Consider the following 24,683-nt stretch of genomic DNA (forward strand, 5'->3'; position numbering starts at 1 on the left):
AAAAAATAATTTCCTTCACTGGTCACATTCTTACAAACTGCTTTTGCTGAACTATCATGATCACCAGACATAACAACACTTACATAATAGATCGTTTCAGCTTAAATAGTAAAATCTAGCGAAGTCTATATGCCTTATAATGGAAACTATTACTCAACCTTAACTATAGGCATTGCTGTCAGCTCTGCCGAGAATATATTAAAACACCCCAAACTTCTGAAAGCTAGTATTTTCTTCCAGTTAGCAGAATTTGTGCTCTACATAATTAATGCAGAGTTATCAGCAGTCTAACCTACCACCTGCCAATTGCAATTTCTAACTTTCAACGTTACTTCTTATGTTGTGTCCTCAATACTACACCCACATTTCCAACAAGCAGAATAGCAAAATAAGATTATTGCATACTACTTCATAAACAATTACTGAATCATGAAACATAAACTATCAATATATATGGGAATGGATTGTCTAAACTGACAAGTAGCAAAAACAATATATTCAAAAGATAAAATATGAGTTTGGTTGAAAATTTTCACTAGAAATTGTTTTTCAAAGATAAATGCAGTTTCCTCATACACAAGGGGGTTTGTGTGTTTTTTGTTGGGCGGGGGGTAGGCAGTTGAACAGGAAAAGTTCTTCCTCCTCACTTTTCCATTAGACAAGAATCCCTTAACTTACACTAAACTATCTGAAAAACATTGTGATTACCAATTTGAACAGCGATTATTGCAAATCAGAGGTTTAATGTTGAATCAGAGGTGCCTCATTTCATTATTTCCTAATTGAAACTTTATACCTACTAAACACATTACTGGTAATTTCATCTTGATTCAGAAAAACAATAAAGATGTCATTTTTCACCATTTCTTGTAAGACAGTTATTCAAAGTATCCTCAGCACTAATCAGTTATTTTCAGTTAAATCTATAAGGATAATAAAAAACACTCCATAATGACCCTTTAAATATGTTATCATGTGATATTTTAAAAGAGATTGGAAAAAAAATACAGATCTTTTTTTAAATTCCTTTCTACTTCAAATAGACTTGATTTTTTTTCTATCTGTTGGTCTTTCTAACGGGAAAAATAAGACACCCTGAAACAAAGAAAACAAACCTCACATAAAGACAATAAAGTACAGTTGGATCCTGTGCTGTTGTCTTAATAATTGCTGATTCAGTACTGAAAGGTTAGACTTCAGAAGCTTAATACAAATTTCACTGAATAGTAAATCTCTTTGAAATGAACAAAGTTTAATCAGATTTTCTGAAACTGACTTGTATTTCTCTAAGTCACTGAAGTAGCCCATCACTGGGCAATGAAAAAGTAGCAATGCCATCATATTATATTCTGGATTGCACTATGGTCTACTACGGTCCACTAAGCCATTCTCTCAGAACAGTAACACAATTATATATATATTGCTATGCTTGTAAAATTAAATCTATATGAAACTGATTTGGAGTGGAAGATCAGAAGCGCTTCCTATGAAACCAGATGACATTACAATGTCGCACAGGCACCACGATGATTGCCTCCAGATAGGAGACCCTTTTTGCCATGCATATGAGGACTGGTGATCCTCAGACAGACTTCCCTGCCATTTGACGTATGAGTGTTTCAGTGTCCGTGTTATAAGAAACTGGCGAGCACAAGGAAATGCTAACACAGAATCACAGAATCATTTAGGTTGGAAAAGACCTTTAAGATCACCAAACATGTCTGCCTCTTTGCACTTTGATTAGTCAAAAAGAGAAATGCCAACAAAGCCCTTTTCTGTTCTTCTGTTCACTATGTACCAGGCAGGGTCTGTGAGCAGAGCATGTCCGCAGCAGCCCACAGCCGCAGGGAACACCAGTTCAAAGGCTGGCTGCTCCCTTCACGAGTCCCAGCAATGCTCGACATGGCACAGCTGCCCTCAGCCCCTGCTTGCTCCTGAGAACAGGAAGCACGTATGCAGGCAGGGGACACTGGCAGGTTAGAATATGCTGGAGTGTCCTTCTGCAGAAGTAAATTGAGCAAGCCCTGGAGAAGGCCCCAGGTATAAAATGAATTGAGCTAACTATGGCACTACAGAGGCAGGTGCTCCAATATCCTCTTGAGCCACAGGCAGCTTGCAGCACAGCCAACATCATGGGCTGGCTTTTAAAAGTACCACAAAAGCTGCAAGTATCAAAAAACCATCTGGCTGGATATTCTTCCGAGTCCTAACTCCTGTAATAAAAAAATATTTTCCTCTACATGTTTGCACCAATGAGTACTTCAATTCCTATGTTTTACAGGGAGGAGTTATTTGTCATACAACAAATGGTGCAAAATTCTTAACTACAGATAAAAATAGATAGCAATGTAGTGAAAAGGTGAGGTAGATGATTAAAAAAATCCGAGCACCTAACATGAGTTTAAAAGCACTGCTCCTTTTTTACCTATTATTTCTTATAGTCTTCCCATGTGGTACAGCCCTAGTAAAAATGAAATTTTCACTAATAATTTAGGATCTTTTAAGTAAAATAGCTGACTTGAGAGAAAATGTAAAGGACATTTCATTTTGATTTGTTATTCTGCTTCTGCCTAGAAATATGTGTCAGCAGCTACATGAATCTTTTTTAATTTCAAGGCCTTGAAATTCACCTTGAGAACTCCTGTCAGAAAGAAAGGATCTTCAGAGACAAAAGAAGAAAATATTAAAAACACAGCAACATTGTGGCTGTCATCTGGCAACAGCTGTTAGTTGTATTATTAATTGAAAATGAATCAAGAAGAAAAAAATCTTACTCGATTTTGACAAGCAGCCTAATGCCATGCTCGGTGAATGCAGCAGATACTCCACAACTAAGGTTCATGGAGGTTAGAGTGTTCCTAAAGTCTTGCCAGGGAGTCTCTATTCAAAGGAGGACAAAATTCCTGCAAAGTCAGATTAAACCACGTTCAAATGAAAGATATCTGTGGGTCTTTCACCTCTTGTATGGTTAGCTGATCAAGACAAATGCAATCAATTCCATTTATTTCAGTATTTGTTTCAACAGAAGATAGGTGGTAATGGCTATCCAACATATAAGCCAGTGAAAAATTACTGTCCCTGGAGGCCACTTTTATGAGAAACAAGACATTAATTGTTCCTCGTATCTTTAAAGAACAATACATCCTGAGAGAAGCACATGGATGGCAAAAACGTATCACACTCTCTTCAAGCCATGCAAAAAGTCACAGCCTAATCATCTATGTTTAAATTTGCATTTTGTTCAGATTTCATTTTGCATCTGCTCTTCTCTGAAAAGAAGCAACTCCTGAAACGGATGTTTCAAAAGTTTTTAAAATTATCAGATGTTGATTTTATGTACATTTGTTTCATTTGTTTCAGCAGTCCAGATTTAAAAAAATCCACTTGCAAGATCTTTATCATGGAAATACTACCAGGGAAAAAGAAAGTTCTATGGGAAGAGAAGTGGAAAAACAGAATTTACAAGAATGATGAATATCCAAAAGTTATGTCAAGAAACGGTATTTTAAAAACAATTACACAAGCCAAATTCAATTGTACTACACAGGTACTTCATATGACATTGCACTTGCTCTTACTTTTCTGAGTTAATACGATATTAGCTGAACAAGGATATGGTGCCTCAGAATAAAGTAAACAAATCTACATGTTTAATATGAAATTAATGTTTTCTGTACTTTAATGTATAACTATGTTAAAATTATTAACAATAGTGCAGTGTAACAGTAGTCTACCACATTCAGAAAAAATTGTGTTTTTCCAATAATTTGTTACCTTCTTTCATCTTTTGTGATAGTATACAGATGAGATTTTTACATTAGCAATTTATATATCTATAATTAATCATTTGTCACGGCAGCGATTACACAAAATAATTTGTGGATACACCTTATAGCATTTTGTAATGCATTGTATTATTTTTATTATCTCAGTATACCTTGCAACTGTTGTTTTACCAGAGCATTCTGAAACTCTTGCAGAACATGCTACACTACACAAATTTGGGTTAGAAGCAAAATTTTTGGAGTCGTTTCCAAAAAAATTATATAGTACTTTATGTCATTTTTTTCAGAATCAGAAGATGCAATTGTCACCATGGAGAATCCCTTGGAGATAGTATCACAACTGAACCAAATCTAATCTATTTAATAAAACAGAGGCTTATAAGAAATATCCAGAAGGGCCATTATATGTGAGTACAAAGTTCTGTAAAAAAACAACAGGATGAGTTTTGTCTGCTTTTCCTAATTTAAAGCAGCTTTTCTTTTCTTCCAAAGTACAAAGGAAGGTAGATATTTACCATAAAGACATCCACTTTGAAAATGGAGGCTTCCTCTCTACAACACAGAAGGGTACTGTATTTAAATAAATGCAAAGGATTAGACAACTAAACATACTCGTATGTTCTTCCAGTGATTCAGTTACTTTTACAGAACATTATGGCTCAGATGATTAATCCATTTCACTATGATAGTAACTTTTTATCAGAACTGATTACAAATGGATTAAAGCCAAGACTTGGGAAATGTATTCAAGTGAAAGGACCTGCATTGTGTTACCAGTCCTTGCCATTTTATGTTGAAGACAAAAAACTAGAGAAAATCTCATCATAAGGAGAGATTTCTCAGGAAGAAACAGCCTTAGCAGATAAGTCCCTCATTTTATTTTCATCTTCCATTCAAGTAAAGTGAAGCCTAACTCGCATGGTGGTTAGATATATAGGGAATTGTTGCATTTTCTGCCCGAACACTTTTAGATGTAATCTATTGATCTAAAATGTATTTCTTGAAAGAACAGTTTGAGAGAGAGCAAAACCTCATTTAATCTACCCTCTTCCCTTAGGACTGCTCCCGTGATGGCTGTATCTGCTTCAGGGACTGCAAGTGCTCAACTAAATTCCAGGAAGGTTTTTACTCTTACAGCTTCCCCAATGTTACAGATGGAGTTGAATTTTTCTTTGCAAACATCTTAGGCATACTCTCAAAATACTATGTAACAGAAATACTGAGAATTTTATGGACCAGCTAAGGAAAAAGTAAGAGGAACAGCATCTTTAGAATATTTTAATATTGTAATCATGACCACAAATATTATAAAAAATTTCATGCTTTAATCCTGAAATGTGTACCAAGATAAAAACAAGACAAAACTATGTGAAAAGAAAACAGAAGACTTCCTTGGGCACCTAAATTAAAGACTGCAGACTGGGCTGCCCTCCTCTGCAATGGGCAGCAAACAGAGCTCCTCTTCTCCCTCATCTACTGTGACAATTTCCAATGACAGAGGCTTTATTTAATGTTTAAAATATTGCATAAGGTATGTACTGGCTGGGAATTTGAAAATCTTTTTTTGCCTGCGGGAAGGGTTTCACTCATAGGTTTAAAAATGTGAAGAAAAATATCCATCTTACAGACCTTTGTTGACAACACCACTTGCAACACTGTCAGGGCACTGCAGGGGCTGGCAGCTCCCTGGGGCCAGGTGCCAGGGGCTCCCTGGGTGGGTGATGGCAGGGCCTGACAGCCAGGGCCTGTCGCACCCCCAGCCAGGAGCAGGGCAGCTGGGGGCACCAGGGCAGCCTGGAGCACTGGGGCAGCCCCATTCCCAGGCACCAGGCACCTCCCTGGGGAAGGGGACCCGGCTCGGTGGGGCCCATGGCTGGGCAGGGCAGGGCTGTGGGGAGCTGGAGACCGGCTCTGCTGCAGCATCACTGGGGCAAAGGCTGACGGTCCTGGGGGTCTGACATTGGGTCCTGAGCCGTGGGCAGGGTGGGGGGTGCCCCAGGGGGCTGACACGGGGTCCTGGGCCCCAGCCAGGGTGGGGGGGTCCTGTTACTGGACTCCAGACCCTGACAAGCAGAATAGCAAGTCTACATGGAAATTTGGAAAGAGCAAATAAAGACAGAGCCTTTGATTTGATAACTTATCTGTGTGCTTTTGTCATGTAAACATTCCAGTTCTAGATATGGTGGTAGACAAATGCTGATTAATCTGACCCTCAGAAAAAAAGACCTAACTCCTACTATCATTCACCACTTAAGTCACAGAATACATGTGTAAGCAAAGATAAGTAAGAAGAAACTAGTATTGAACAGTGTCTTCTCCTGGAAGTGAAGTTACAGAGTCTCAGGAAGTCTGGTTATAGTATCTCCTAAATTTTAAATTTACAAATATGCTGGCAAATCATAAAGACAGTTACAAAGACACGAGGTAAATTTGCTGGTTATTGCATTTGATCAGAGCCTATCTGCAGTCTTAAAGACCAGACAAAGCCCACTGCACTGCTTCTGCTTCTGCTCTTGGGCTTGACAAAGTCAGCAAGGAAAGGAAAACACACTCTGGGGCAAGTTCAGAAAAGATGGACACCACCTAAGGGAAACCAGGAAACCTTATTGTCAGGCTTTGTGCTCCCCGTTCACACAGGCAGTGACGGTGGGAAGGCTGCGAAGTCAAATATCAAAGGGAGGACAAATGCTGACATACAGCTGGTAAAGGTCAAATTTCCTGGACAGATCACAGGTTTGTTGGTGGTTTCTGGAGGTAGTTTGTTTTTCCTTTCCTATTCAGATAAGAACTGAATTATAGAGGTTCCCCAAATGTCATCTTTGTTGTTATCATATCTTAAAACTGGTGTAAAATTGGTTTGTAAATACCTTGTGCTTGTTTGTTTTTTAAGTAGAAGGTCAATAGACACGGAGCTTGTGTTAATTTTAGAAAGCTTTTGTTCAGTTTTTCTTAGGAGGTATCTCAACTGCAGTTGAATCGTTTTTGCTGGACAATATTCCTTGAGAAGAATTGTCTTTATACATATCTTTGGAAAAGCAGAATCACCGTACTAGGTTTGTTGTTCTGTATGGTTTATTACAAGACAAGACGTTATCAGCCACATTTACTCAGATTGTAACTGAAAACGTATGCATTGTTCTAAACGATGAAGACTGATGGGAAACCAGATGCATGGATTTATTGATCTAATGTAGATCATGCATTAATTCTGAGAGTATCTATGTTTTTAAATCACAGGATTTGTGTGCATTATAAAAATCTCTGTTTATATGCAACCAGTAAAGGAAACAGTATCCTCAATCAATTCTATATGCCTCATTTCCTTTTCACAAGTCTATCACTACTGGTCTTTTCCCTGCCTCCAGTGTGAATTAAACGTAATTTCTCAAAATATGAAAGGCAAAAATGTGAACTTACTCAAACTTATTATTAAAGCAATAGCATTATTAACACAATATATTTGTAAAACACTCATAAAATAGAGACACAAGGAGTTAAGCCATTTAATAAATATATAACCAGTGTGTCTCCAACCATAAGCAGGCATCGTAGCATTACCAAACTAGCAGATAACATAGCTCCTGGAATAGTACCTCAGTATTGCTCCCTTTCATTTTCATTGCCACTGCAAAGTTTCATTGCCACCCTTTAACTGCATTTCTGAAATTATTATCCTCAACAATACCAATACCCACAACAGCTTGTGAAAGGGAAAATGAAATTGGAACAGGGAAATGTGGATCAAGAAGCAGAGCTGTGTATGAATTAGGGCACCTCTACAAAGTTCAACTTAATGCTTTGCTCTATATCTTCATTTCAATCCCCCAGCCAAAAATTTAAGGGGGAAAAAAAAAAAAAAGAAGATTCAATGTCCTAGTAATTCTTTCTTGTAGAACTAGAGATGCCAATAATAACCTATTGTCTAGAAAAAGGACACCTGTTAGCACAATTAAAGGCAATAAAGTCACTGCTTAATTCCACAACAATAAAGACTGATCTGTAAAAGTATTGCTAACATGTGGACTGGTCCTTCGGGGCAGAGTCTTTAAAGAGTCTAGTGTATTAATCTTCTGAGTCAGTGTCCTGGCTCTCATCCCAGTTGAGCTAAAAATTACAGTAATGTATTTGCGGCTTTAGGGTAAAATCTTATTAATTCCCTTTCCCTGAAGTTAAACACATTTTATCACACATGCAATTTCCATGCTTTGTTTGGATGGAACATTAGGCTTCCTTGTCTAAAAACAGAGAACTTACAATTAATGGTTCATATATCCCTTGTGAAAAGTTCAAAGACACAGAGAGAAACACCTGTTCATAGAAGTAATTCTATTCTGGAAAAACAGACATTTTACAGTAACTTGCAATGGAATGCTTTTCTCACACCAAGATCTTTAACTTTTGTAATAGATACAGCACAGTATTTTAGACCTTCAAAAAACAGCAAGCTCTTTACTATCCCCAGTACATCTGAAAAGATGGCAATGTCTAGAAGTATGGAAAACCAAGCTTAATAAACATTAACATTAGGAACCTTTTCCAATGTCCCGTAGAAGGTAAAAGCAAAGCCTGGCAAAGGTGAGCAGATAGCAATTTTGCACCTAAGAGAAAGACTGGAAAGGATGCGGCAACAGAATCCTGACTACATGATCATGTATGTCTCACTGTTTTCACATCAGGACTTCAAATCTGGTTGAACAAATAAACACAGTGCTTCACCAGTGTACTGGTCTTGGCTGGGATAGAGTTAATTTTCTTCATAGCAGCTCATAATGGTGCTAAGTTTTGGATTTGTGACCAAAACAGTGTTGATAACACAGGGATGTTCTAGCCATTGCTGAGCAGTGCTTACACAGTGTCAAAGCCTTTTCTGCTTCCCACATTGCCCCGCCAGCGAGTAGGCTGGGGGTGCACAAGAAGTTGGGAGGGGACACAGCTGGGACAGTTGACCCCAACTGACCAAAGGGACATCCCACATCATACAACATCACACTCAGCAATAAAAGCTGGGGAAGAAGGCAGAAGGGTGACTGTTCGGAGTTAGAGCACTTGTCTTCCCAAGCAGCCATTACACATGATAGAGCCCTGCTTTCCTGGAGATTGCTGAACATCTGCCTGCTGATGGGAAGTAGTGAATTAATTCCTTATTTTGCTTTCCTTGTGCACACAGCTTTTGCTTTTGCTATTAAACTGTCTTTAACTCAACCCATAAGTTTTCTACTTTTATGCCTCCCATTCTCTCCCCCATCCTATTGTGGGGGAGTGAGTGAGTGGCTGTGTGGGGCTTAGCTGCCTATTGGGGTTAGCTCACAATAACCAGGCATTATGTTGTAAGTGTAAAAATATACCTGTATATTTACAGATGAAAGGTTTAAAAAAAAAAAAAAAAAGAAAAAAAAGGGGGTGTCTACCAACAAAAGCAATGCAGTTACCATATTGCAGTGGTCCTGGTTAGGAAGCCAAGATGTTAATATTGCCCAACTTGGCCAATTGCCAATTAGTGGTTACAGAAGCATGTGCTTTTTTTTTTTTTTTTTTTTTTTGAGAGGATAACTTGTGGCTGGATAACACAGATTGTCCGTAGTAGTTGTTCACAACACCAGATGATGAAGGAATAGTAAACACAGAAACAAGCAAAAGCAGAACAACCAAGGAATAGTTTCTTCCCTATTTCTGAAATCAATCTCCAATACACATGGTCCACCCCATAGGAGAGGAAAAACAAAGGTCAGAACATCAGGCAATCTTTCGGCCCTTGCTTTTCTACCTCCTATGCCTGCCCGTTTTAACTATATGATTGATGCTGGAAGAGAGAGTGGTGGTAGGTAACCAGCAAAGAAGGTACAGTGCCAGAACAGTAGTCCTAACGAGTGATCAATCCATCTTGTGCTCCTCAAAGCCCTGCTCCAGCAGGCAGACCACAAAATCTTCTGGGGGTGGATGGCAAAAACTGCATCAGGATACACAGGCATGAGGACGACCCAGCAAATACCAGTCACTATAAGAAACACTGAACTAGGTTGTACAGACCTTTGCTCTGAAGCAGTGCTGCTGCTTTGGTATTACCCTCATTACACATCTGCAGCACACCATTCTGCCCCTCCTCTTTGTACACTTTTGATTAGCAAGGATGCTTCTGTGCAGTTTCCATGCTAGTGGAAAACAAGGCCTAAACAAAAAGGTTTCAGTTGTACCAATGCCCTCATAAAATCTTCAACTGTACCAAAACAGAGCCCTTAGAAAACTAAAAGAAACAGTGGATAGTTCAGCTGCTCATATCTCTCTGCCCATCCGCCTGATGGCCTGAGTTATCCTTTGAATAACTCTAGGGAAAACTGTAATAGTATATCAATATTTTGAACACACAAGAAAACTGTGAGAATTGAGTCCATTGTTCAGAGTTTATCTTAAAAGTGTGAAAACTGTAGGGGTAGAAAATCCAATATTTACCTAAAATTGAAAGCAAAGGACATTACAATATTTACATTACTCTTAGCTGAGAGTTGGCAGATGACACTCTCAAACAAGTGTTCATGACAGTATTTTTAGATGGAGCACATATTTTTGTTCCTTAAGGAATGGAGGAGTGCATTGTACAGTACCTGGCAGAATTAGAAGAACGAGGTAAGACTCTTCCAAATTTTGAGTCTGAATTTCTAGTGGTTCTCTTGATAACAAACTGTAGACTTTGACAATGATATACGCTAGAGATGTAATTTCTGTTACAACATTTCAGAAATTCCTTGAGGGAAAATAAACATATGAAAACCTAAATATGGAATACAGTTCTTACAACTTCAAGATAAAATTACAGTACCCATGCACAAAATAAATTGATTTTAATCCTACACACTGTTAGCAAGATGTATCACTAATAAAAATAACTCAATTTCAGACTGATTCTTCACTGTGACCTCATCTTGATACTAAGTAAAAACCAATCACATATAATTAAGTTGGAGTTTTTACTAATAGCTATAAATAAATGGTCTGCAACACAAGTGCAAGTGAGATTTTGAAGGTTCACCACAGATATTTCCTTACCTAACCCAAACAGAATGTGCCATTAACAAAATTTTATGATTAATGCAATCGCCCTTACTGTTTTTAAAAGGTTTAATTATTGAATAATAACAGTTTAAGAGCCCATGTGTAAAAACTGTGATAGAGGAGGTTAAGTTTACTTTAAGACCACTACAGGAACCTGGGCATCAGCTGTGGTGTCTTAGTTGTAGAGTTAGGGGGATGTCATAAAGTATTCCTTTAGAGTAGAAGCATTCAATTTATGCAAGATATTTCTATAGCACTGTAAGGTCATTAAAATTATATTGGAGCCTCCCAGCACAAAGCAAAGAGATAGTTAAACACAGGACTCTCCAGTTTCAGTTAGCACTCTAATATGAACCAACCTGCATATCAGCAGGGGATCATTAACCCCAGTAAACATGTTTATTTTAAACAGATGTCACTAAGAAAGATGTTTCAACTAAAAAAAATAAGAATTCTTAATCTAAAAAATAAGGATGCTCATTCAACTAAGTGGCGAAATTTGATTTCTGAAATTATTTTACTAACTAGTATGATTTCCTATGTACGGCAGAGACATAGGGTCATGAAATACCTTATCATTACTCCAATTAGCGCAGCAGATTCTTATCTGGGATACCACGACAGATTGTTCTACTAAAGCATGCAAAGGGTGCTCTTCCTTTTTGTACTGGAAAGTCTATGCAATTCCTCTTTATGCCAATTTAAGTTATTTTCTCTAAAATAAGGAAATGAGATAGACCTTAATCCATTAAACCCATAATTATTACCTCAGTATTAAAAGAACTTCATTTTAATAGATTTCATTAATGATTTTTTTAAAGTATTAGTATTTATTTAGCAGTATCAAATCTGTGAATAACTTGATAAACAATATTTTTTTCTTCTTTTGCAGAGGAATACACATGCAACTTTAAAATTACACTATCACATATTATAATGCCACAAAATCTGCCATTCCTGTATGAACTATGGCCGTAGAAAAGGATAAGAATAATAGTTACAGATGAGGGCAAAAGTCTTGAACTTCAGGGGTTGCTCATTTGGTGTTTATGAGGCACATCTCTATATTTGGAAGCATCTATTCAGCCATTGACTATGTTTATTATTTGTATTCTGCTGTCAGTCAGGAACCAAATTAGAGAATTAGCGAACAGGTCACTTCTTATAGGGATGCTTGAAGCCATTGTTCATATTATCGTGAAGACAGAAAGCAGAAGGAGGTTGGTACTCTTCTCACACTTCATAATTAGTCTGTACTAATTTACAGTGACGTTCTTTCATAAACAGGCATACAACTTTCTTTACTATTTAATATCTTCAAGTAAACAAAAACCCAAACAAGCTGATACATGATTAAGATCTTTGTAATGTTACTGCTGTAACAGCAGATCATTATAAATACAAAGAAATATAAATATCTAATGTTTTTTTCACAGTCATTCAATTCAATGATAAATGTGTTTCTCTCCCATCCCACCAATGTCTACATTTCAACTCAAAACTGTAATGAATGAAGGTTATATCTCTTATTTCATCACAGTTACAACCAGGACTGCTGATTTGAAAGGACAAATGCCCCACAGATTAATTCACTCTGTATCTTCTGTTCAGAAAGACTGATGCATCTGGGAAGAGCTGTGTGTAGCTAACATCCTCCAGATACGGGTTTACTATGTAAGCAGTAGAATTGGACTATGGGTTTCACTTTCATTCCCAAAGCATGTGGCAACTGAAAGTGGTCTGCTATAGTTGCTAGAAAAAGCACACAGCCTAATTTGAGGTTTCCTCAGGAAAAAAATGAGCTTCTGGGGTTGGGTTACCAGTCAAATGTTGACTGTTGCTGTTGATGAACCACACTTGACATAAGGAAAGAATAAGCAGGGATAGATCCTACATCAAGTTCATGGATCAAAAGACCTCATGGTTTGGGAAAGGTGGGGTATTAAATTTCTAACTCAAACTCCCAGGAAAAGTTTTCATGTATAATTTGGGCATTTCAAAAGATATTCAAAGTTCGGGGGGGGGGAGGAATGGGGAAGCGTGTTAAAATACTAAGTATATTAATAAATTATTTACTCTACTCTTCACTAATAATTTAACTTTTTTAATGGTAATCTAAAATGATAAGCGACTCATGTTTTCTGGGGTTCCCTGAATATTTTGATTTTTAAAAAAATCATAAAATCCTATACACATAATCTTTGCAAATATACCTAGGATCTAAACAATGACTACTACTCTCTCTTTTATCAGCATTATTAATACATACTTATTTATAAAAATTCAGCAGAATATTTTGCTGCAGTTGGGGAGGAAAGCAAACAGGAACCAGTGCAAGCTGTCACAGCTAATTACTAATTACATGGCTAATTACTATTACATCCCATAGCTAATTACTAAAAGTAATTAATAAACACAAATACAAAACACTTCCTAGAAAGCCATTCAAATTCAAAGGATTTTGAAAAATCTTATACTTTATGTTATGCAAGGACAGTAGTACTGACATTCAGTCATAACAACATAGTTGCAGCAAATTTCTACACACAGTTTACAATTCTTCCTTCCAGTAGAAAAACAAAACAAAACAAAACACAGGCCCTAGAGCCACCCAATTGAAAAACTAAAGATTCTTGGGAGTTGCCACATCTGTTAGCCTGATGGAGATGAGGTTGCTGTAGCTCCCTGTTTTTAATCCATGATTTAGAAGCAGTAGTGAGGCAGAGTGTGTTCCCAAGAGGCACATACACTGATGCAACGCATACATGCAGCAGGTGACACAGATAGAAACACTCAGCATTCAAACACAAATGGCACAAACAGCCTCATCCTTCTCCAGCTGAGCAGGAGGAAGGATGGTTTATAGTACTTAACATGGATCCCTCCTGTAACTTGCCTTAGACACTCAGTCTATCCAGTAGCTGGCACCTGGATCCCCAGTCTTCACACTTGCTGGCACCCAGACATACAAGTCCGAGGTGCGCAGCTCCCCTCCAGCTGCAGGTACAGACCCCCTTTTAATCCTGGACACACTCACACATTCCCACTCACCCCAGCACACTATGGATCCCCCAGTAATGGGCTTTACACACTAAGCATATCCAGTAATTGGCCCTGGACCCTCAGTGCCAATGATACCCCCACATATACATTATGAGCCCCCAGTAGCTGGCTTTGGCACCCAGGCTATCCAGGAGCTGGCTCCTGGCTCCCTGGTCTCCCCTTGCCTCATGCACAGACACACAGATCCAAACAAGCGTCTTCTCAGTCAACCCACAGACCATACAGTCACTGCAGTCTGGTCTGGACCTCTTGGCCCTCCAACAGCTGACTCAGAGGTCGACCTCGGGTCTCCCCGGGTGCTTTCTGCCAGAAACTCCAGGTAGGGCCATTCTTCCCAGCTGCAATGTAGAGCACATGTTTAACATCTGGTCCTGCCCGGACTGGCCCAAGGGCTACTGCATGAACTATCTCCCGTTTACTCTGTTCAAAGGCTTGTTGTTGCTCAGGGCCCCATTTAAAATTGTTCTTCTTCTGGGTCACTTGATAGAGAGGGCTTACAATCAGACTATAATTTGGAATATGCATTCTCCAAAAACTCTCCAGTATCTGGCCCAGACTTTTGGCCACATGGATACGCGGCACTCAAGCCACTCATCCGACTTGCTGGCTACTCCAGCCTGAGACTTGGTAGTGATCCCACACTGACATATGCACACATGCAATACGCACACACCTCTGCACTCTCCAGTTTGCTGGCACCACAGACACACGGGCCCCTCTGACCCATGGTCCAGCTCCAGTTGCTGGCACTTAAATCTCCACGCACACATGCATACAGATAGAGCGCCCCTTTCCTCAGGAAAACAGTTAGAAATGGAGCATAATAAGATAGAAGACAGACTGTGCTGATCAAGCGCAGGGCATGACCAGACAATGGTGCTGAGCAAGAGCCTGTTTACACACGACTGGCCCCTTTTATCTCCTTATCCCTCTATTTTCCCTTGCTTTTTCCTCCCTAATCCATCTCAATCCCTCGCTTTCCCTGCCTACAGTCCTTCCTCTAAACATCCAAGAATAAGTCTAGCACAATACCATAAAGCTCTTCCCTGCATCCCATAATGTGTCCCATACCCCTGTAGGCAGTAGCTCCCTCAGTCTGAAGGGTGATCAGGGGAGCATCTCCTGTTGACTCCTCATGATGGGTTTCAGCCCCAGCCCATGCGGCTGAGGCTCTCCTGGGACAGCCTTGGGAGGAGCCCAGGCTTGAGTCTCTAATTAGAGTGGGGAGGTTACTCTCCCAGCACTGCACTTCTGCCCTCTTTTGGGTGTGTGGAGATGAGCCTTTTATCAGATGAGCTAACAAAGATGTTGTTCTGCCAAGAACACAGCTTTTTTTACTTCAAAGTTTGTCATTTGGTGCTGGCCCATTATTATATTTTAGATGTATGAGTGCTAAAATCCTATTTAAACTATTCTAAACTAAGCTCCTAAAAATCCATAACTTTAAAGTCTTCAGATAGTAAGTTGTTTAAAACCAAGTTTAGGCAGCGCTAAGCTAGAAGCAGAAGACTTCTTAAGATGAGTATTCACACTAGAGCTATGAACAGCTTGATGTCTGCATCTGATAGCTCCAAGAAGCTTTACTGATTACCATAAAAGATTCTTAGGCTTCACAAACATTACATTCAGTCATGAATGTTGGGACCTTTCTTTCTTTTTCCCTGTTTTGGCCCTTCTTTCTTGTAAAGGAAGTTTGTGCATGTCAGTGTAAATTCAGAAAACTTCCAGATAAAATATAATTAAGATGGAATTGAACAATTGAAGCCTTAGGAAAAATAGGTCACAGAAATGCTTGCAAATTCAGAAGAGTGATGTTTTTAGAAAATGAGTCTTAAAACCCAGAAATTCAAAGTGAAATTTCATAGCGAAACACTCTATTCTTCAAGACTTTCCCATCATTTCCAATATTCTAATTCTTCCTATTATATCATGCCAAATTAAATTAACTGCTATTCTGCAATTATAAAAAAGACAACTTATCAAATCAAAAAGCTTTCTCCAGTTTTTTCACTGTTTCACTGTCTACTTACCTCATAAGGTATTTATTATTTTGCCATTTTAATAGACTAAGGTATCAGAATCATTTTCATATTCTAGACACATATTAAAAACAGTTTAAGTTCATAAAGTGTTATTAAATCCTTGTCAAAGCCTGAGGCTTGAGGAGTGAAAATACACTCCCATCTGCTTTCTTTATAACATACAAACAGCGATATAACAATACTATTTTCTTTTGTGATACAGACCTGATACTGAGAACATCCATTATGATTCTTCACTGACTGAATAGCAGCTCCAGACTACAAGTTCCACACCATTATAAAAATAAAGAATATAGGCCATTGCCTTAGAGTGCCAAAACAGAAGTAGAAATGTACACCAGGGTTGTATTTCTAAGTAAAACAAGGGCAGAGAGAGCTTGAGCACTGAACCACTGATTTTCCATACCTCTTAGTTGTTAACATGTACCCCAAAGTGGTTTTAGCCTATGCCAGCCCGTACTCTGCCAGACTACTCACACATGGCTGGGTAAGGTGTGTGCCAGCAGTCGTTCCCGAAACACAGTACGTGTGAACAGGCCTGCACCAGGTTTGCCTCCCAGCACTTTATATAGTCCTCCAACATGATCCTGTCAGGCTTTGCACTCTTAGGCCTTTCTAACATGAGCTCACAAATTTATAGAATAATTTAGGTTGAGAGAGACCTCTGGGGGTCATCGAGTCCAGCCTCCTACTCAGGCCTAACCTCAAAGCTAGCTGAGATGGTACAGATACACTTCTCTTGTAATGAAGCAAGCGTACACCTCCTAGTTCCACACAGATTAACATACACAAGCAAAGACACTTAAATGTAAAAACATTATAATGAAAACTATTTACACTATACTTATTTAACTTCAGCACATTTTAAAAATCATTATTCTTCCCTACAGTTAAGTGTAGGGATCACCATATTTCATTTTTTCCCCTCAGTGTTAAAGCTTTGATATAGATAGGGAAAAAGAGTTACAAAATTCAGATGAAAGAAGTACCTTCTTAAATTATATTTCCTCATTATTAAGGTCTATAAATGCATACTAAAAATATATCAACATATTAATATTTAAGATAATGCTCTTCAGAAAATTCAAAACTAGTAACAACCCCCATCCCCAAAAGAGATTTCTTCTCTCTTTAAAGAAACTAATTTGGATTCATTATACGTTACTTACACTTTGTGGAAAAAAGGAGAGGGCGATGCATAGAGTTTAAGCATAACTATTTCAGTTCATTCTACTTCTTGAATCATAGAATAAATTTGCAGTGAAATGGCAATACTGCAGTTTTATAAATACAAGAATAATATTAATTTATTATGGTATATGTGTTGAAACACACATTCAATAATCTTTCTAAGCCTATCCTTCAGGCAAAACAAAGCATTTAAAATCATGATGTATTAGGCACACTTGAGTCACTTCCTAAACAGAGGCTTGAAAAGATGAAATAGCGCTATTGCTATTCCAGTTTGGCTGAACGGCTCACATCATGGCATGATGCAGAATTAATTCTGTACACAGCAGGCTCATTTTAGTAGTCAGCAAAACATAGCAACTCCTAAATTTCATAGTGTTACAGCAAGAAGTAGGATATAATAGGAACTATAAAAAAAAAAAAATATCCCATCCACCTGCGTTGGGTACATTGGATTTCATCTACCAGACTTAGTTAACGTATTAGCCAAATCACACTAACAGAAATATGAAATACCCACCTGTCTTAGGGTCAACAGAGAAATATGGCTGTCCCTGAAGAATACTGTACACTACTCTGGCGCTGTTTCCATATGTAGGGTCATCTGCATCTGTGGCTGTCACCTGTAGAACAGACGTACCTGTATACACAGGAAAACAAAAGTTAATTGATAATAAATATAATTTTCTGGCAAATATAAACATTTTTAGATGCATTTTTGAAACCTCTACAGTCCTCACGTTCTACAATTGAGATATTAATAACATTTTCTCTGTATGTTATTATCCTATCATATTTTTAAGGAAAACTATTTATACTCATTTGAAAAAACCTTTTTCTCTTTCTTTCTATGTAGGTATATGTAACTTAATTACATATATATAAACAGTAACCACATAGCATGCATATTTATGCATGTTCACCCATATAGACCCCAAACTTGGATATTGCTTAGACTTCTGAACACCTCATATTTATGGACTTCGGGATTATCTTCATCCACAATACCAATTAATGTTGAAGTGCATATTTAATATAATTTGCATAAACACCCCCAAATCAATAAAAGATACTAAGGGAATAAAAAAATCTAACTATTGCAAGGCATCAAAGATCTGAAAATGAAATAACTACTAGAACCTTGTTGGAATTCCAATGATGGATCCAAATTAGAAAGATAAGGAGTTCAAAAGACAAATATTTGTATGCTGTTAATAAATACCATTAGAAAAATAAAATCACAGTTTCTAGCATATCACTAAGTGGGATAACTTATGAGTAACACTTTGTAGAAAATAAAATGCATAAGTACTGCACAGATAGAATAGAGACAAGTAATTTTACATTTTACTGTATTTTTCAAGACATTTAAAGATGAATCTTTTTTGCTAGCACTGCCCAACACTTCCCATAAGAAATCAGTAAATGAAAGATTGGCAAGTTAATAAAGGTTCAGTCTTCATCCCACTTGTTTATCCTTCTACAGACACTGTTTTCTATAGAATTCTTTGGCCCAGTATTAAAATACAGGAATAAGAAGAACAGGCTGCTCTCATGTAATTCTGCATCTGAAAGCGGCTTCTCAGTTAAATTAACCACTGAGGCATCACCTCCACTCTGGGGTGTACAATTTCACATCTTAGTTGTGAGAAGTATGCTTTTGAATTGAATCCCTTGATTTCCCCCACTTGTTGTACTTTGATTTGCCTCATGGAACAGTTTCAGAGCATGCTAACTAGCTTCCTTCAGATGAAACTAAATCAGAAGATGTGCTTTAGCAGCACATCTGATTTATTCTGACTGCTACTGGGCATTTAGTCTCAGAGACCAGACAAGAGCTAGTCTGAAATAAGACTTCCTAAAAACATATGGTGTGGACATTGGATCCTCAGTTCCAACTGTTTAACTTCATAAATTGGTTTCCATTGCACAGAACTGTTTGTTAACATGCACATCCTCAGTGTATACTGGGAATAGAAATACCTAAAATCATGGAGTCTCACTTTGAGCACAGCAAAGCAAGCATGCAAATCTTCGCAGATTTGGATTCTTCACTGTTTGAGAAACTATTAATTCATTTGTGCCACACTAACTTGGACACTAAAAGCTGCTTTTTGTATCTCTACTGGAGATTTAGTAAAAGGTACAGCAAACATGTCTGCATACTTAAATATAGTGTCTTCCGGTCTCTGAATAGCCCAAATGCATACAGTCTCAAAGATAAATATATTCACACAGCAGATATAAGGATACCTTGAAGAATTTGAAGTTGAATATTGTAATAAAATCAAGCTGGAGCTAGTAGTCTGTTCATATTTATTCAGGAGTTAAAGGTAAAAGTGACTAAAATACTGTATTTGGGTTTATGTGGCAAGGTAAACAAATATGAATTAGTGTAATTTTCTTAAAATGTTCTAGGAATCTATTCAGTCATATTTATTTGCTATCTAAACTTAGAATAAGAGTTCCTGCAAACCACATCAGGTCACTTCAAAGGACAGAAAATGCATTTTTTCCCCTATTCGATAGCTTATCTAGATATTGTAATGATGTGTTTCTGTAGCCCAGTTTGGCAATAATTTCTAACTTGAGGTGGAAAAGCTGTGACCTTTCTGTCTTCTAGTTAAGCTTATTGTATTCAAGGGTGAAGGCCTGTTCACACTAATTTGTTGTTTTACCTTTATTCATGGCTTCATTATTTTATGTTGGAATCTTGTGGAATCATTAAAGATTAATAGGTTACTGATACACAATGATTTTATTTTTTTTAATTGCATACAACAAAAACATACCCATCCAACAGGTATAGTCAGTCACCTACCAGTGTTTGCTGCCCAGAGTGCTGGGCAACTTCTGTACCTTTTTATCTATAGATTTTCCTGCTTCCAGGAAAAGTTACCAACAGTTGCCTACTCATCTAACAGGTTGAGTTCCCATTTGCACTTTTTCCCAGAGTTCTAGAAAATTAAGGTAGGTTTTGGAATGGATGAACAGATTTTGGCTATTTCAGAAGAAGAAAATTCCAGAAATACTGAGATTTCATGGTTCTCTCATTCTTCAGAGGCTTTCTTCTCTCCTCTCCTTATTTTAAAAGGTAGGGGATAGAATCTGAGTGCTTGTGTTGCTCATTGATGTGGGACAAAGAAACAGGGCTAGTGAAAAGCAATATCTCACATAAGCAGCTGACAGGTCATTTTAGCATGAATGGAATGCTATTATACCTTAAAATCCGCCACGGTGATTTTCTAATACATCTGTATCTCTCTCCTAAGAAACACCTGATAATAGTAATTTCGTATTGAATAGTGGCAAAGTGTTCTCTTTCCACCTAAAAGAACACTTAGAATCACAAATTTTAACTCAACCCCCCACCCCACCTCTCAAACCCTCATTCAGTGCAATGTAGCTCATCAGATGCTTAACTTTTTCACTGTATCACACAAGTACGCTCAGTATCTTATATTTACCCATACTGGTCTTTTGCCTAACTCTTGCCTGATTTGCTGAGCACAGAGGTAAGGCAGCTTGTGAAAGCTGCGGGTTAGAAAGCCTTGTGAGAAAAAAGGTAAAGAGGGTACCTTTACCTTCCAATTACTCCTTTCAAAGTTAGCATCATTCAGCTCATCAACATGACAGACAAATCATGATTCCAATTATATTTGTACCATTCAGATGCAGCATCAGTTTTTGCTGTTGAGCTATGTGTAATGAAGGATTTAGATGGAAAAGTATAAAGTACAGCTGCCTAGGTATTTTTAATGTTAACAATTCTGAAGAAAATAATCTAATACAAAAAAAAGGATCTAATTTCCCTGGAGACCTCAGAACAGATATGAACATCGGGCCCAGAGGCATACCTTCCATACTTTCTTCACTAACCTACTGTGAAAGTGCCTGTCAAGAAAACCTCAAAATTTTGCTACGAAAGCATTTTGACACTTAAGTTAGGCAACAAAAAGACTTTTTTCCCCAAAGTGGAGGCTCTGCTTATTCAGAGTACAACTACTATCCCACATGATTTCCTGCTACAGTTTAGAGATTACATATTGGGAATTCTGTTTTCTTAGCTAATGCTTTATACAGAGATGTAAAATATGTCTGTATGCTCTGAACACAAAGCTCTGTAAGCTTTGCCTTTTTTTTATTATCAAAAATAAGAATAATTTCATTTGGGAAACCAAATTGTAGTTTTATTTCAAAATCTCTTCTTTTGTTTTTCTCTTTTTTAAAATATTTTTACAATAAAAAATTTTTAAAGTTATATATCAAAGAAAAGATGAAGGGAAATACTTCAATCTGTCTCTCTGAAGACAAATTTTTAATGTTTAATGAGGCAGTTCAATAAAACATGTCTGTTGAGAATGCAAATCTGTATGCATGACTTTCTATAGCTTACCGCACTGTTAAAATCTCAAATGGATCAATATTGAACAAAAAGTAAAAGAACTGAAAAAAAGGTGAAGTTTAATGAACACAGGGATTTCCTGCCTAAACTAATTATTAAAATTGTCTCAAAACACTAACAAGTCAACACAACATGTTTTAGTTTCATTCTACATTAGAAAATAGTGATTTCACCAGGAAATCAACACCTTGAGCCTAGTGACTATATTACTGATCCAAGTCCTCATTGTAGAAATCTCAATGGTTTTTTTGTCAGCTGTCTTCATTAGAAGATAAAAATCAAACAACACAGGAAGATAAATAGTCACTTCTCATACAAATCATATTTATGAACACTTTGAATACTGTCTTCCAGATTATCTGAAATTATGACTAACTCACATTATAATATCCTGGAAAGAAGTTAATAGACACAGTATGTCTATTAATGTCCTAAGTAGAATTTATTGGAAATACTCTTTTTATGCATGAGGTCAACACTAGAAAATTGAATATGCAATATTTCACTCATTTTGAAGCTATTTGAAAATGAGCAGATATAGAAGGTTTTTTACTGATTGAAAAATGTTTTTATTTCCTTTTACATTTAGATAATGATGACTCTTCCATAAACCTTAAAACAGAGCATAGTTATAGCTCTCAATGAAACCGAGTTTTTTACACTGCAGAAGAAATCATTTCAGATATAAACCTTGGTTCTTGAGCCAACTTTTAGGAAAAAGGTTCAATGAAGGCAAGGAATAGGTGTTCTCTTTCAGCTCTTTCAGCATAGTACATAAAGCATAAATAATATGTTCACTTTATGCCACAGTGAACACTGTGATCCAATATTTGGCAAATAATTTAACAAAACTTACCTGTACTTTCTTGTCAGTGACCTAAAAAAAGAAAAGCCATAAACGTCCTACAGCTTTTACAAGTAGATCAAGAAAGGTTCAACTTGTCGGAAAAATACCAGTTAACTTCTTGAGGAGACAGACAGGAACCTGCTGCTGAAACTAAACAGCATAACAGAGATCACAAATACCACCTGCCACTCAGCATGAGGGCTGTCACAGAGAGACAGTAACATTGAAAGTTCTTTAAATGACCATGTGAAAAAGCCAAAGAAATTTTTAAAGTAGTGAAGCATCCTTAGGAATTCATTAAATAACAACAAGAAGTTCAGTTATGTATAGACTCCACAGCTAAATGTCAAAAAACGTACTAATTACAGAACTAATAAAAATGGCATAGGGATCTCCATATTTGACAGAAAGAATGTATCCTGTGGAAGCAATAATAGAATTAGTCTTCCTGAGACTGCAGACAATAAAATGCTTTCAGTATGCAACAAACACAAACAAATCAATAAGGGAAAAAGAAAATAATGATCAAAAATTTGCAATGAAAATATAATGTATGCTACAGCAGATTGCCTGTATGGCGGGATATGAAAATTCAGTTTTATTCACACAACAGGAAAGCTTTGTGGAATAGATATTTTAATGATTTACCTCAGGTACAACCAGTAAAGTATTTCATTTATAAAACATATGCATTAATGCTTTATTTTATTACTAAAACTTCCTTGGCTTACCATAATCCACTCTGTTTTATAACCCAAAATGCCATCCCAGACTAACTATTCAAATTGTTCTTTGGAAAACAATAATTTGTATAATGTAGTTGTACAGTAATACCAAGATTCAGACTACTACAGACCTATGAACAAATAAAAAATAATTATATTAGCTGCTTTTGACTTTGAGGATAACATTGACTTCCTTTCCACTGTCTTTCCTCCTATGCAGAAAATAAAAAGCTTCCACAGGGGAAGGAAATAATCAATTAATTAAAACGGTCTCCTTTAAAGACAAAGGAATCTGAAGAAAGAGGAAGACAGTGTTCTGCATTTTTTGAGACAATCGATAAAGGAAACGAATTTCACATCAAGACAGTCTGTGGTGTGATGAGAGACAACTGAGATAAGAGCTTAGATGCTACTGAAATGAACTGCAACTCTAACAGTAAAGCTTTGTGCCACAGTGAATTATCAAAGACAACTGAAGAGGTTTTGTACAGGCCCACAATATTCTTACTGGGAGCTTTATCCCCTCACTGTAGTACTTCCCACAAAGGTGTACTGCTTAAATAGTCCTGGTGTTATGACATTACTCACAGAAATACTGCCCTTCTGTACTTCCATAAATTTCTCTTGGGAATGATATTTACAATAGTATGCTTACATGGTTAAAACAGGGAATTCTACATTAAAAACATGTCCTGTTATATGCACTAGCATCACTGTGTAGACGGAATGGAGACCTACATGTTTATAGCTCTGAGAAGTAAAAGCTGAGATCAAAGAAGTCAGTATTTGAGAGGAGGTTATGGTTTAAGAGAACAATGATCAATTTGCAAATTATTTTAAGGAATGAAAATATATTTGATCTATAATCTGAAAATCTTTATTAGCTAGATACTGACCAAACAAGAATGGCTAATAAAGATTGTTCTTCTGGTAGAGAGCCAGAAGAGGCTATTAGAAATAATAATGTTAATAAATAATGATAATAAAATGTGGGAGGAGGGGGAAATAGAAATTACAAGCAAAGATGAGGTAGCAATTCCCAGTTAGAGGGAAACAGACTGTGGAAAGAAGAAAATTCATAAAAGGGAAGTTGAAGGGTAATATGGGAACAATGACCTATGAAAGAAGAGAGAAGGAAATAAGAGGAGCCCAAAGAAAGATGTTTCTCCCTTCATGTATTCTTGTTGCAAGAAGGACCACAGGAAAAAAAGGCTTAGAGTTCTCCACAGCTGGGAAGAGACATCTGAAATAGCACACTGTGGGAGGACTTGGAAGAGAGGAGAGGACTGGAAAGGCAGAAAGGTACTACAAGTACCTACGAAGAACAAAGTGTTAGAACAAGACAATTATGATGTAAACCAGTAGATTATTTTTCAGAACATCAAGTATGGAGGACACTCTGAGAAGAAAATCAAGGAACTATTCGTATGTGTCAGTGTAGTGGCAGTGGCAACGAAAGAAAGAAAGAAGAGGCAGTAATAAAGTCAGGGGAAAAGAAAAAGAATAGGGGAAATTTTTTATATCCTTTTAAAACATGGTATTTGGCAAGCTTGAGAGTCCATTTAATACAATCTGATT

At 37.2% G+C, this 24,683-nt stretch overlaps 1 protein-coding gene across 3 annotated transcripts in view; it reads right to left on the reverse strand.

The window, feature by feature from the left end:
* Window positions 1-24,683, reverse strand: part of CDH18 (cadherin 18) — a 195,126-nt gene that overhangs the window by 130,252 nt on the left and 40,191 nt on the right. For all 3 annotated transcript variants that reach the window (XM_050891432.1, XM_050891430.1, XM_050891431.1), the window contains exon 3: window positions 17,649-17,768. In XM_050891432.1, coding sequence (XP_050747389.1) covers window positions 17,649-17,768 — 120 coding nt within the window. The remainder of the gene's footprint in view (window positions 1-17,648; window positions 17,769-24,683) is intronic.

Source organism: Gymnogyps californianus, chromosome 2 (assembly GCF_018139145.2).
Source record: "Gymnogyps californianus isolate 813 chromosome 2, ASM1813914v2, whole genome shotgun sequence".
NCBI lineage: Eukaryota > Metazoa > Chordata > Aves > Accipitriformes > Cathartidae > Gymnogyps > Gymnogyps californianus.